Here is a 13,795-nt window from a genome sequence, read left to right as displayed (position 1 = left end):
ATAGATTTTTTGTTTAGGGTTTGTTTTTGTTTTTTTTTTGTTTTTTGTCATTTGATTATTATTTTTTTTATTATATTTACAAAGAGTTATTGTTGTACATTTGACTGTTCCATGTGTAATATTATTGTTATTATTTTAGAAAGTAAATTATAATTCTATTTTCTGGAGAGAGATGTTACTGAGACTGTGGGAAGATGAACTGATTCAGTTTGTTGATATGATCCCTGTCAGTGACTCCTTGTACTGTAAATGAATGAGTGAAAGTAGGACGGTTAAATGACTAAGATAATAAAGTGCTTAAAAAAAACCCACCAGATTGCTTCTTTAATTTTTGTATTCATATATTGCATAATGAAATCCTCCATGAGAAGATAGAATTTAATTTCAAGCTTGTTAATGCAGTGAACCTGTGTGTGTGTGTGTGTGTGTGTGTGTGTGTGCGCGCGCGTACGGTAGTCCCTCTGGCTATGACCTTGGGGCAGTAGTGTGTGTTACTTTCTCAGGTGTACATCTTTTCAAAGGAGAGGTGTGTGCTCCTTTGTGTGTCTCTTATCAGATGATTGCAGCGCTGACAGGCGTTGTTCAGGTGTGTCAGGTAACAACTGTTGATTGGCACACACACACTGCCACAAGGCTCATGACCCACCACCACTGAGGTCCCTGCTGGCCTCTCAGGTGTCGCCAACAGTCTGTTCCAGAGGTCACTTGTGTGGCACCCCTTTTACTTTTGAGTCTTTTTTCACTTGTGACTTTTAATGAAATCTATGTGTTTCACATTCAGAAAATATATTCACCACAACACAAAAGAAACACGCATACAAACACATACAAAAGAAATGCCAGACAGAATTCATCCGAGAACTAGTGAGCAATATGGAAAAAAATTTTGTATTGAGTTATCCAGTGAAAGTTTTAACAATATTTACTTTGCTCTATGTGACTTTTGAAATACATGAAATAAATATAAACCTGATTCACAGTCAGAGCTTATTAATTAACCATCAGATGGTATGTTGGTCTGTTGAAAACAAAGCCTTCACAGCCATCAAAAATAAAACATCCGAACGAGTCCAAGAGAAGATCAGCTTTGAGGTCATTATTCATTTACAAATCCTTACATGTTGTCAAAGAACCCCTGAAATTTATCACTCTCATATAAAAGGGCTGAAAATTGGAAGTTCCTTCTTCTGATGGTTCGTCATAAGGAGACTTTTTGGAAGGAACTTCTTTTGTGATTTGCGGAATTTGTTGTGAGTTTTTCCTTAAATGAGAAAACGGTTTGGCTCCTGTGACGGCAGGATGTGTGCTTGATGGGAACACACACATCCTCAGAGCACGGTCTCACCGCCCACTGAACTTCATTCTCTCATCGTGATAAGTAGTGCTCATCGACCCGGTTCAGCTACCTACCCCACATTAAACTTTAGAAGGTGCTGACCCGTCAGTCTTATTTCTTCTGTGATCTAAAAATATTTCATGGCTGATTGCTCACAGCTGGGTGATTGGCTGCTATCTGCCAACTGTTGCACACTGTACAAATGGTATAAATTGATATTCTAAATCACATTTTTGGCCTTTTATCATGAATATTTTATTGTTAAAATGCTGTTTACACTTCAACTCTTTAACCTGCAGATTCTTTGGGGTTTTCCCTGTCTTCCTGTTTCTTTATTGTTATTCTGTTATTTTTGATGGAAGACGAAGAGATAAGACATAAAAGAAATGCTATGTAATATACTGAATAGCTACTGGTGTGTCTAACTTTCTCTGCCTCACACACACACACACACACACACACACACACATCACTTACACCATCCTTGTGGATATCAGGTGAATAACTAAAATATTCATGTGAGAGAACACTGAAGCCTGCTGGGGTAGGGCATTGTGTGTCTGTATGTGTATGTGTGTATGTTTGTCAGTATACATATCATGCTGATTTTTGTGCATTATGGGCGTTGGGCACACACTTAGTGTATATTAGATGAATTGGAGAAGAAAGTGAATCTTCTGGACTGGAAGTCCAGTTAATAAGATCAGAGTGGCAGCTCACTGACAGAGAACAGTAAGATATATGAATACACTTCAGACAGTTACATAACTCCAGCTTCTGTGTGTGTGCGTGTGCGTAATACATGTAAAAATCAAACATCTCCTACATTCCTCCTTCCCTCTCTCTGCCTCTCATCGATGCTACAATCCCCATCAGTAAATGTTCAATATCTCAGAAAGTAGCAGCGCTTCAAAGCTGAAGTTTATTGACAAAGCTCTGATGAATAAACCGAGTGAAGCCTCAAATCCCACTGTCAATGACTTCAGCTGTCAAAAGACAGGATATTATCTTTTGGAAGAGAGGAAAGAGGGCTGAGCTGGAGAAATGTTACAGGTTTTCAGATGCTCTGTAAATGTGCTCTCGTTCTTTTCATCCCTCGCTCTCCTCCTCTCCCTCAAGTCCTGGCTTTCTATTATTGTCCTTCAACCTCTTCATCTCTTCCCCCACTTGTCTCTTCTGTTGCTCTCTCCTCAAACTCCCACGTTTTTCTGCTCCCTCTTTCACTTCCACCCATCCCATGCCTTGTCCCTGTTGCCTAGCAACAACCTCCTCATCTGCAGACAGACATTCTCGATCTGGAGAAGTCCTTCTGATGCCCCTCCACACACAGAAACACGTCGATGTCTAATCATCACGGGTGTTTAGGACACTGACTGCTGCACTTTCTACTTCTATTTGTTCATCAGCTGCCTGTTGGGAGTGTTTTTTTATTACTAGCTATATCAATAAGACAGGGGAATCAGGGTAACCATGGTGATATGCTTGAATGCATGAAGGGAGGCAGGTTGATTCAGTATCACTTTGTCACTTGGTTTATTCCCATCCCTCCTCAGAGTATATTCATATTCTCCAAGCATGACCCTCCGATACCTTTCCCTTAATTCCTCCACTGGGTCAGTCTTCACTGAGAGAAGACACAAGCTGGGTTCTTTTGAAGAAATAACCACACGAGACGCCATACAAGACTTCAGTTAATGATATTTTATTGGAAAAACAAAATGTAAAGACTAGCATGTACAACTTGGAATGCAGATCAACTGAACTGAACAGAACAGTTGGACTGGGCCGGGCTTCGCCGCACCCACACGTGCACGCGCACACGCACGCACGCACACAGACACACGCAAACTCACACAAAAACACAAGATAGAAATGCCGCAAAGCACCGACCCTGCCCCACTAAAATGAAACCAACCCCCTCGTAGAATGACAACGCATGCAACGCTTGAGGCAATATACTGCACCTGAGCAAGCTTCAGTGAGGAACAAGCACAGATAATAGTTCACTAACTCATCATTTCCACTTCTGCAACAACTGATACTTGTACTTGCCCCAAAAATTGCTTTTGTATCATCACTGTTTACGTCCCCCCAACCCCTCCAAAAGTCTAGGACACACCCACTACCCAAGGGGCTCAAATCTATGCCCCACCAAGGCGTCACCCTCAAAAAAGGTAAACACACAAAGGATAAAGCGAGTATCCTAACATGCCAGAGACACATATTCTAAAATGAGTTCTTATTTATTCCATTTTAATAGTTTTCTTAAAAATATCTCTGTCGTTACTGACTTAGATAAGTAAACTGCAAAGGTTCCACTGGTTCACTCACTCTCATCCATCAGTCACCTAAATCCTCCTCCCTCCCCCCCCCCCTCCTCCCATCCCCTCTCAGTGGGTCTCAGGCCAAACTGGGGCCAGAACAGCCTTCTACCATTGGGCTCTCAACAGTAACCCTTCTAAAGCTGCATGCATGATGAAAAGAAAGGAAAAAAAGAAGAAGAAGAAAAAAAAAAAAAAAAAGAAAAAAAAAAAAACACAACTGAAAAACAGGAAGTTATAGAAGAAAGGCGATTGGCCAGCTCAAATAATTATGACATCAGGCAGATGGAACCAGAAAGCAGAGGAGCAGTGGCCAATCAGCCGGCTGCAGAGTGGCTGCTTGACTAATGAGCTGAGATCTCATTGGGCAGCTCAGTGCTGTGTGGGGGCAGGAAATACAAGCCAGTACATGCAGTTTCATTTAGGTTTTTTCTTTTTGTCTTTTACCTTTTTTGAGCTTGTTTATATGGACAGATTTTCAGTTTTCCAACATTCAGTTTAAGTTGTCTATACAGAACAGTATGAATAAATGTAGATTTTTGCAGTAAGAGGTAAGTGAAACATTTGACTGATTCTTTGTCTGTAATAGGAGCTCAGTTCATTTGGCGGTCATCATCTGAACAAATTCTGTGGAGGAAAAAAAAGGTCTCATCAGGAACAATATTTAACTTGTATAACAGTTAAAACTGTGATTGACAGACAAACATAAAAGCTATCAGTCTATCAGTGTTTGTCAGATTACATAATTTGGCTCAGTTTCATATACAGAAGTTAATAATACTTATGTGCATATTTTTATTCTGCAAACAATCTTGGCGTAATCAACATTTTCTTAAACCTTTTCCCGTACCTTCATAATTGACCTGTCCATCTCCATCAATGTCAGCTTCTCTGATCATCTCATCAACCTCCTCATCTGTCAGCTTCTCCCCCAGGTTGGTCATCACATGACGCAGCTCTGCTGCACTAATGTAACCATTGCCATCCTGGCCAAGAGACACACAAGAGTTCAATTAAACACATGTAGTAATATACTTAGTCATACATATTTGTCAGCAGTCACTTGCAAAGCCATTATTGGTAGGACCAAATAGTTATCCACTCTATAGTCACTTAAGTATATGGGCGTTCAGATTTAGGAGTCTTATTAAGTAGTGCTATTCTATTATGAAGAACAACCGCAAACTAAAACCAGAAAAGTGTAGTTTTATCATCTCAGAAGACACACGGTCAGACCTACTTTATCAAAGACCCTGAATGCCTCCCTGATCTCCTCCTCACTGTCAGTGTCCTTCATCTTCCTTGCCATCATTGTCAGGAACTCTGGGAAGTCAATGGTTCCATTGCCTGGTGTACAGGGTCAGATGTCAACTACAAATAAAACTCAATAACAAATATATCAGGTGGGCTTCACTAATAAAGCCATCTTTGTGTGAAGGGCGAACTAGCATACCATCTGCATCCACCTCATTGATCATGTCCTGGAGCTCTGCTTCAGTTGGGTTTTGACCCAGGGACCGCATGACAGTGCCCAGCTCCTTAGTGGTGATGGTGCCATCTCCATCTTTATCAAACAGGGAGAAGGCCTCCTTGAACTCTGGGCAGGCACAGAGAGAAGAGGTCAAAATATTAACAGCAACATATACAGAAGCCGATAAATGTAACTCTATCAAAAAATAGAAACTGTTCTTTATATTTTCAATTTACCTGCAATCTGCTCCTCTGTTAGTTGGTCAGCCTGAGCACAAAAACACAAAGACAGCGTTGAAACAATCAGTTGCACTGAGTAATGAGCATCACAACCAAGAAGCACTTGAGATGAGAATTTAGTATCAAGTACACACATCAACATAGCCTTAAAGCAAAATAATTCACTCCACAACCTCACACAATCTCAAAAATAGTAGGAATTGTTTTTGGGCAGGCTTCCGCTATACATAAACCAAGGCCAAGGGAGAACATTCATTCTTTGTGATATCTGTACAACCTTTATATCATCAAAGTGGATATCTGTGAGGTCTGCCACAAGCTTCACTGCTTTAGGTTCTGTTTTTTTTGCTTCTCTGCTTCCACATCCTCGTCTTCCTCCATCCAATTTTAACCCACTTCCTCCTCTGTACTGCTTCAGATCTACACCTCTTCCTCCTGCACCTCCCTTCATTACTCCTGCTTTGACGCTGAGGCCATCCAGTACCCCTCGCACCATCACCAAGCCTTCAGCCAGGCACTCTGCCTGTTTGCTGTTCTGGATGCCCTGTTTTTTAACCTCTGCCAATTCAGTCTTGGTTCTCTGTACGCAGTTCCTCAGGTCCTGCATCTCTCGGACCAGGTTGTCCATGCGGCTGGATGAAGTGTCCATAAGCATCTGTAGGAAAGCTCTGTAGTTCCTCTCCTGCTGCTGGATGAGTTCCTTGTAGTAGTGTTGTTGTTCATCCAAGAGGTCATAGACGGTGGACAGGCTCACCAACTCATCCTCTGCTGGGTATAGAGCCACTTTCTTGGGCAGCATGATGACGGAAGGGTGGTAAGTGAGGCAGGAATTACGTTTTCGCATTAGAGAAGTAATTGGATGACAAAAATGATGGCCAGACATCTATCAGTTGGTGTCAATTGATAAAAGTGATTCAAGGAGACACACATAAATGGTAGATTTTGCCATCTTCCTGAATAGTTACATCATTTTTTGAAGGATGGGGAAAAAAAGAACTATTCTGAATAAACAAAATAGATGGGTGTTTTTAAGTCCTGGACAGGTAGATAGTTGGATGAAGGCATGAACGGTGATCAGATGACTGGATAATTGCAGGACTTGTCTTTCAGTCCATCCACAGTGAAAAGATGGCTGGGTAGATGACAGACGTTTTCAGTCCTTTTCAGGAGTAAAGGTCAGCAGAATCCCACTAACTTAGCGTTGCTTCCCTCTTCAGTGTAGCCGGAGGACAAGCTGATGGAATAGTTGGTCCTTCTGTTGATTTTTGCCTGGTTAGATGTCCATCCGTCTGTCTATCTCTCAATTACTCTGTCTGCAGATCATCATTCTTTTTTCCTGTCCTGGTGTCTTGCTGTGCTGTGAGTGAACTTAGCTGGACGCTGCCTTTTCCTGGCTCCATCTGACTCCAAATGGGGAAAAAGTTTGGAGAACACCACTCCCTGTGACTCCATATCAGAGTTTCCGTGTTTGTGTGTGTGTGTGTGTGCCCAGCTGTCTGTCCACCTCTTCAAATGATGTACAGGAAAGATGGATGAGCAGATGAGATCTCTCCCCCTCCTACAGTAGTGCAACACATGTAGCGTTTTCAACAGATTGACAGGGAACGACATTGTGTGTGTATGTGTGTGTCCAGTGCAGGAAAAATGATTAAAGGTGTGTGAGTAACAGTGTCCAGACCAGGGGAGGGTCACAGGGGTTTTGTCTGTGTTAATATGCATGTGTTAATCTGTGGCCTGTCATCTCATTGCTACAGTTGCAGCTCCTAGGGAGGATCAGTTAGCTGTACATCTGACCTCCTAGATGGCATCACACCAGAGAGACGCCCTTGGCAGGGCCCCTGTCCACATGGGTGCAACTCTCTCCGTGAGGGACATTCTATTATTACCCTGGATTTTTAAAAACAAACTATTAGTGCTGTCAAGCAATTATGAACATCTCTCAGTCTGAACAACATTAATGTCAATGATGATGTGTGTGTATGTTCGACTGATGGTTTTCAAGCTGCTAAACACCTTAATATCAAGGCCACATTCCTCTCAAGGCACTAAAACACTAGGTCATACTGGCCACATACCTAGTATGTGTAGCATGGAAGCCAAACTATTTACTTAAACAGCCAATGATGTCTCCCAAGAAACAATTCTGGGAGGAGTGATTTTCAGATAAAATAAAAATGTATGCATATCTTTTCACTATGTGCAAACTGTAATGTTTCCAGTATATAGTTGCTTCAAGCAGCCGGACCATGAACACATCTAATTCAAACTCGAGCAGTAAGATGACTCATATGACAAGTCCTTCTGGCTTAAACACATCCCACAGATGTAAAAGAACCATGAGAATTGTGCAACAGTGATGCAGCCAAATACTTTATATGTGCTGTGGCATATTTTGTCAACCATGGTGCTATAACAAAAACAAAACATCCATACAGCTGTGAAATAATTTCAAAATCCTATTATGACTTTTTAAATGCAAATCTCGCCCCCCCAAAAACCACCATGTTCAGCTCACAGTCAGTATGAAGGCAAAACACTTCTTAATTAAAGATTATGTAATAAATTAAATATGACCAGCTGCCATGGTGAATATGCTGTGTAAATACGTGTGATGCACTTTGGTGGAACTATTACCAAATGGCTCAATTTCTTACTTTTTACAACAATGGCTGTTGGAACACTTACTAAAAACATGAATGTAAGGAGAACAGAATACTAACACATACTGGCCATTTACTTTTAACCAAAATCCAATCCTTCCGTCTACAAGGTGATAACCCTTTCAAAAGAAAAATCTGCCACGTGCATGAACTAGTGAAAGACTGACACAGATTTGTTAAAAGATTATTTACATAGCTGAAATAGAGGGCTTTGTTTCTTAGATAAGGGAGCCAGATGCCTACGATGTGTTCAGCAGATCACATCTGTCAAACATGGTTTGTCAAATTAGGGCTTAGCCAGAAGATACCAAATTTTTTACCAAACCTTTTTCCCCCCCCCATTAGCACATGACAAAACACTTCCAATTTGTATGCATCTCCCTTCACAAGTTAAAGAGCATAACTACATATATAGAGATGTGTGATTGTACTATGGCAATAACAGAGACTCCAAACAAGAAGATGACATTGTGCATTTACAGAAAACCTTCTGCACCATTTGAGACCGTATGAATAATACTAATAATAATTATTGTTGTTATTATTATTATTATAAATATTATCACCATTGTAATCGTGCTTGCATTGCTGGGATATAATTCTAAAGTCAATCAATCTGTCCTGAGTGAATATGGCCCAGAACAAGTCTGTTCATCTCCCTTATCTGATAAAGGAGTAATTACCACGCTGTAAAAAAAATGTCTGAAGAAAGACAGTGTTTTATAGCTGCAATAGCAGAAATCAGAGATGTACTGTACACCTCATCTGCACTAGGCAGCTCACCCGTCGGTCCTTTAAGGATCTCAATCAGATGTGCTTTTTACTGGTCACACATCTGGTGTATCATAAATTCATTAAAGATGCAGCACAATCGCACAATCTATTCTATAAGGCCTGTTACATCTGACTGATGTAATGAGCTGCCGCCCGTTACCGGAAAAATCAGTCATTGTGGATGGATCTGTGATGCTAACAGTGCCGATGTGTGGCTTCCTGGAAATGAGCAGGACGAGAGGAGCGAACATCGACTGCAGCTGTAACGTGATAAGCCTCTCGCTGGCCGCGACCAGCCGCTGAGACCGGCGGCCAGCGTTAACAGCTAGTTAGCTAGCTAACCCGGAGCTCCGCTGTCCGCAACGAAAGCTCCGCCGCCTCAATAAATAACTATCACTCAGACAGACAGAGAACCTGGCTGCCATTCACACGGTCGCACGCCATTTCAGGGGCTAACACAAATGGAGGCCGGCTGAACACTCACCATGTCTGTGAGAGTCCGGAGAAGTCGCTGCGCTAAACCTACGGCAGGGAGGAAATGGACGGCTGCCACCGGACCGGGCTGGAGGCGGGCAGGCGAGACGGAGCACCGCTCTGAGTCTCACTGTATCCCTCCGCTCTGTAGGGAAATTAGCTCAGTCAGTGAGGCGGCGGCGCGCGCTCTCCGGTTTTAACGCGCGCGCACGCACACGCACACCCGTGGACGTGTTTGTCCCGGGACGGTGCTGTAAAGTCACTGCGTTAGAAATGTGGCGACCCCCTCCGCGCAATGCGATGCATGCTATGCTGCCTTCACGTCCTCGCTGTGCTGCAGGGATGATGCGGTTTTGTTTTTGTTTTTTGTTTTTTTTTTAGGCCAACCGCGAATTAGTGTCGCGTTCTGTGCACAGGAAGCCAATTACTGCAAAGAATAAGCTCCGTGTCAGACCAACTTTATCACGCCTGCAACAGTTCCCAAATGACCACTTCTAGGATATTTGCAGCCTCATCCAATCACCAGGAGTAAAAGGCTGAACGTTTCCTCTCACCGTGTTAGTCATAGTTCTCAAAAGTGCTGGTATAAACACATCAGCACTGTCAAAAGGGGAACATATGGCATTAATGTTCAAAAACGCATTTGGATTAAATTCCTTATTCCTAAATTATTTGTTAAGTACATTTACTGAACAAATTCACAGAAAGATATTAATAGGAAATAGATCCATAATCCATGCTCATTAAACAAGATTTTTTTCTGCTACAGGACAAGTCCGACAAGATGCTGGGAATACTGCAGGTTCTGCTTTCGTTGATACTGTATACGCAACACTTCTACAATGAAATAATATAGAAAATATAAACAAATAAAATCCAGCTCTCTGTTAGAACTCATAACAATTTCAGACACATCAGGACTAAACTGCTGCTAACGGAATGAGACCACTGGGGTATAATCGGTCAATATTCATGAAAATAACCCTGCTAATTATAATATAATAAAATTATATTAAATACTGTTAACTTAGGGACAAATCAATAATATATATATATATATACATATATATATATATATATAGACGTGGTGAACAGAATATATCTTATGATGACACTTTTCATGCTCAACAGACGTTGATGTACCTTTTGTATCTGTCCACTCTAAGACTCTTATTGTATAATCTCCTCTGTGGCCACATGTCCCATCCACCTGCGGCCAATCATGAAGTCTGCTGGTGTTTCTGTGACTGCCATTACATCTGCTATAAAAACCATAGTCAGAAGGTGTTAGTGCAATCTGAAGCAGTTAAACCACAGCAGGAGTGTGAACATTGCATGGGCCTCAATTCAAATGTGAAAGGAGCATGAACAGGGGAAATACAACGGCCAAAGAAAGGTGTTTTATTTTCAGGCGTCAGATGTTTCAGTTCCTGACAGGAAGATTGAAACTATAATAGTCTATTTTGTGTATTTGGTGAAACGTATGGGAGGATGACAGCACCTGTCTGTGGACAAACGCTTTCTTTACTTTATGGAGAATTATTTGGCCACATGGATGTTTGTCTCCACTAAAATAGGAAGAAACAAGGAAAGGGGTTCCCGCGTATTCCCAGACCCGTGACGCGGGAACAATGTAAGTGACGGACTATTTTGTGTTACACAGATTTTTATCCAGGCGGAAGGATACGTTGTCAGCGCTGGTCCTGGTTGCGGGTTTGTATTTGAGAGGCGGTTTCTGATTGGCCGCTTGAAACCCGCAATATCCTGCACGCTGTACGGAGGCCGCTGATTGGCCAGCGCGGATCTGCAATGCGCCAAACCACGGCGCGGCAGCAGAGGCTGCAGAACCTGGAGCCGCTCGGCCCGACCGGCAGCGGCCTCACTGCAGCCGAGCGGTGAAGGGAGCTCTGGCTCTTCCGGCTCCCAAGTGGCTGCTTCCAGTTTCTGTTGCTTAAATGTATTCATTACAACAATTATGTAAATGTATGTTTAAAATGAATTATTAATGTGAATAACATGCATTATAGTAAATGTTTATTATTTATATATCTGACAAACTGAACATGGAGCATATTGCTACAAATAATAATTTATGGAGCACAAAACCCCAAAAGGTTCAATCTCTGATTGAATTTATCAACTTTTAACTATTTACTTTGGAAAAAAAAACACAAAGAATAATAGAATATAAATTTGATACAACAAAAAGCTGCTCTTTAGTAAAGAATAACAAAGTGCCTCAGTTTTGAGGAGCTGGTCCTCTTTCTTCTCTCTGCTATGATGAACCTCCCTATTTTGGAGATGTCGCTACAATACGCAGTCTCTGTCTGCGTATAGCTCAGTGGGTCTGCACTTCTGTTGAACGTGTGTTGTCGCTGTCTGTGGCGCACAAACTTTCTTTCCCTCCCTCATCTCCGTCCTCCTCCTCTTCTTTTCATTGTGTCCCCTTCTGCTCAGCGTGGACGCACAGACACCACCGCATATCTTGACCAATCACGCACGCTTTAACAGCAAAAAAGGTGGGGGGGGGGGAAGAAAACGACAACAACAACAAAACAACAACAAAGGGGCTCCCAATCAAGACCGGCCCCCTGCGTTCACTTTTCAGAGCCGGATCGTTCGCGTACGAGTCATCAGTCATCGCGAGAGGAGCAAACAGCCCGCCTCCGCCGACAGGCACATGATTCACTGGGACTGCAGCGGTCAGTGTCTGGACAGAAGTCTGCGTTGACTTTGACCCATGACCGCAGAACTGAGAGAAATCCAGGTGACAGCACAGCAGCCAGTCCAAGAGAAACATGAGCTTTTCAGAAACTTTTCACTTGATGGCAAATTGACTGAATCAAGTGTTCAGATGGGCTGAGTAACAGCTTCACCCATCAGTATTCATCATTCCATGTGATTTGTGTTGTGTTCAACAGCCCATCACTAAAAAACACGCCTGCCACTGCAAGTTGTTCTACTGCACAACAGTTTTTGGCAACGTGGGTCTATGTGTTTTTTGCAGCACTAACGCAAACTAAGAAATCACTAACTGTATGAAGATAAAATGTGTAGGGCAAGACAAATATCATCCGAGCTCTGTTGTAATGAGCTTATGGTAAGCTATCTTAAATAAATGGTGCATGCTTTTGTATTGAAAGCTGGGGGAGGACAGGAGAGGGGAGGCCCACAGGTCACAGCATGACCCCTAGGCCAACATTTTGATAATTTTTATTCATGTCAACAAAAATGATTCCTCTAAAGGGGAAAAAAGATGAATTCAAAGAAAATTGCTTAAAATAAACACACACGATCATTTTGTGATACGAACACACCAGCCTGAGCTCAGTAGTAATCCCTCCATCATTACATCAGTACTGAGTGGCCTCCCATCTCAGAATGCTGCCATTTTGTGTTATTAACAAAGAAAGGCCCACCTGTTGAAACCCCTACAGATGGTCTAGAATGCAGCAGCCTGGTCTTCAGTCAGCTAATGTCACTGTGCTCCCTATCAACCTACACTGACTTCACATTCAGAGTGACCTTTGAATCAACACGTACTTGAAGTCAGTCATGCAGCCTTCTGCTTCTCTGTGTTCCTGTGAGGAACACACACACACACACAGTCACAGTCCAGACTGTTATGGTCTGGTTCCCTGATGGTGAAACAAGCTACGGAATAATTATTTTATTCTTCTGAACTTCTTGAAGAGATGCAATAGTTAGTGTTTACACAAGACTGCAGTAAATGCAGAATGTAAAATCCACAAACCACAATATTGTACCTGATGTTCACATGCTTTAATTTTAACTTTTAACTCAGCACCAAACACAGTGAGTTGAACTATTACACTATTTATAACTGTTAGCAGTAGCGGCCAAGCTTCACTGTGGCAAATTACCAGGTAAAATGATTAGAATCGTTTAGGATCTAATTGCAGGACTAAGTGCTCATGTAACAGAGTGTTTGTACAGAATTTGTCTGCATTTACTCAGAAATGCGATAGTAAAACTAGAAAATGGGATGAGTAGACTGCTGTTCTGGCCGTACATTAAAGCCTGTGCATAAAATATCAACATATGACTAAGGAAAATAATTGCACATCGCAATTAAGTGCACCTTCACCCTATCTTGTATACATGCACACATACACAGCTCCCTGAATAGTGTGTTTGCTGCTTTGGTTGTCTCAGGCTGCTTACACAATGGCCTGTTTAATTAGGTGAAGATGTGATTCATTTGCACTAATTGACAGCTACTTAAAGGAGTCAGGGAACGTTGACTTGTAGTTCCCTTAAGCCGTGAGGTTTGTATGCTATAAAATAGAGCTTTTAGTGTAGGTTTCCAATTGATATTAGAAATGGCTTCAAACGTATGAAACTATGTTTGTGTGAATGGTTCATCAATCTCCTGTAGAGATCCTGTAAAGCCCAGCTGTTTGGTCATTAGTCACTCTTATTTCAAAAATGATTTGGTGTAGATCAGATGTGTTGCCAACTCTTTATAACTCTTGTCCCTTATGGATATCTGGGTGAAG

General features: G+C 41.9%; 1 protein-coding gene across 2 annotated transcripts; it reads right to left on the bottom strand.

Moving 5' to 3' along the window:
• Positions 1-3,022: 3,022 nt before the first annotated feature.
• LOC115035337 (calmodulin-A) lies at positions 3,023-8,977 on the bottom strand. 2 transcript variants are annotated; one of them, XM_029493072.1, is made up of 6 exons: positions 8,962-8,977; positions 5,365-5,379; positions 5,111-5,254; positions 4,898-5,004; positions 4,508-4,643; positions 3,023-4,284 (listed from the first exon to the last, which is right to left on the bottom strand). In XM_029493072.1, exons 1-6 carry the CDS (start codon positions 8,975-8,977, stop codon positions 4,256-4,258), a joined length of 447 nt encoding a protein of 148 aa, XP_029348932.1. In that variant the 3' UTR covers positions 3,023-4,255. The 2 variants fall into 2 exon arrangements, with proteins under 2 accessions (XP_029348932.1, XP_029348931.1); XM_029493071.1 differs by lacking the exon at positions 8,962-8,977 and having other exon boundaries at positions 5,365-5,524.
• Between the last annotated feature and the right edge of the window lie 4,818 nt (positions 8,978-13,795).

Source organism: Echeneis naucrates, chromosome 22 (assembly GCF_900963305.1).
Source record: "Echeneis naucrates chromosome 22, fEcheNa1.1, whole genome shotgun sequence".
In the NCBI taxonomy this organism is placed as follows: domain Eukaryota; kingdom Metazoa; phylum Chordata; class Actinopteri; order Carangiformes; family Echeneidae; genus Echeneis; species Echeneis naucrates.
Note: the sequence above shows the minus strand (reverse complement) of the source record. Positions and strands in the feature narration are given on the sequence as shown.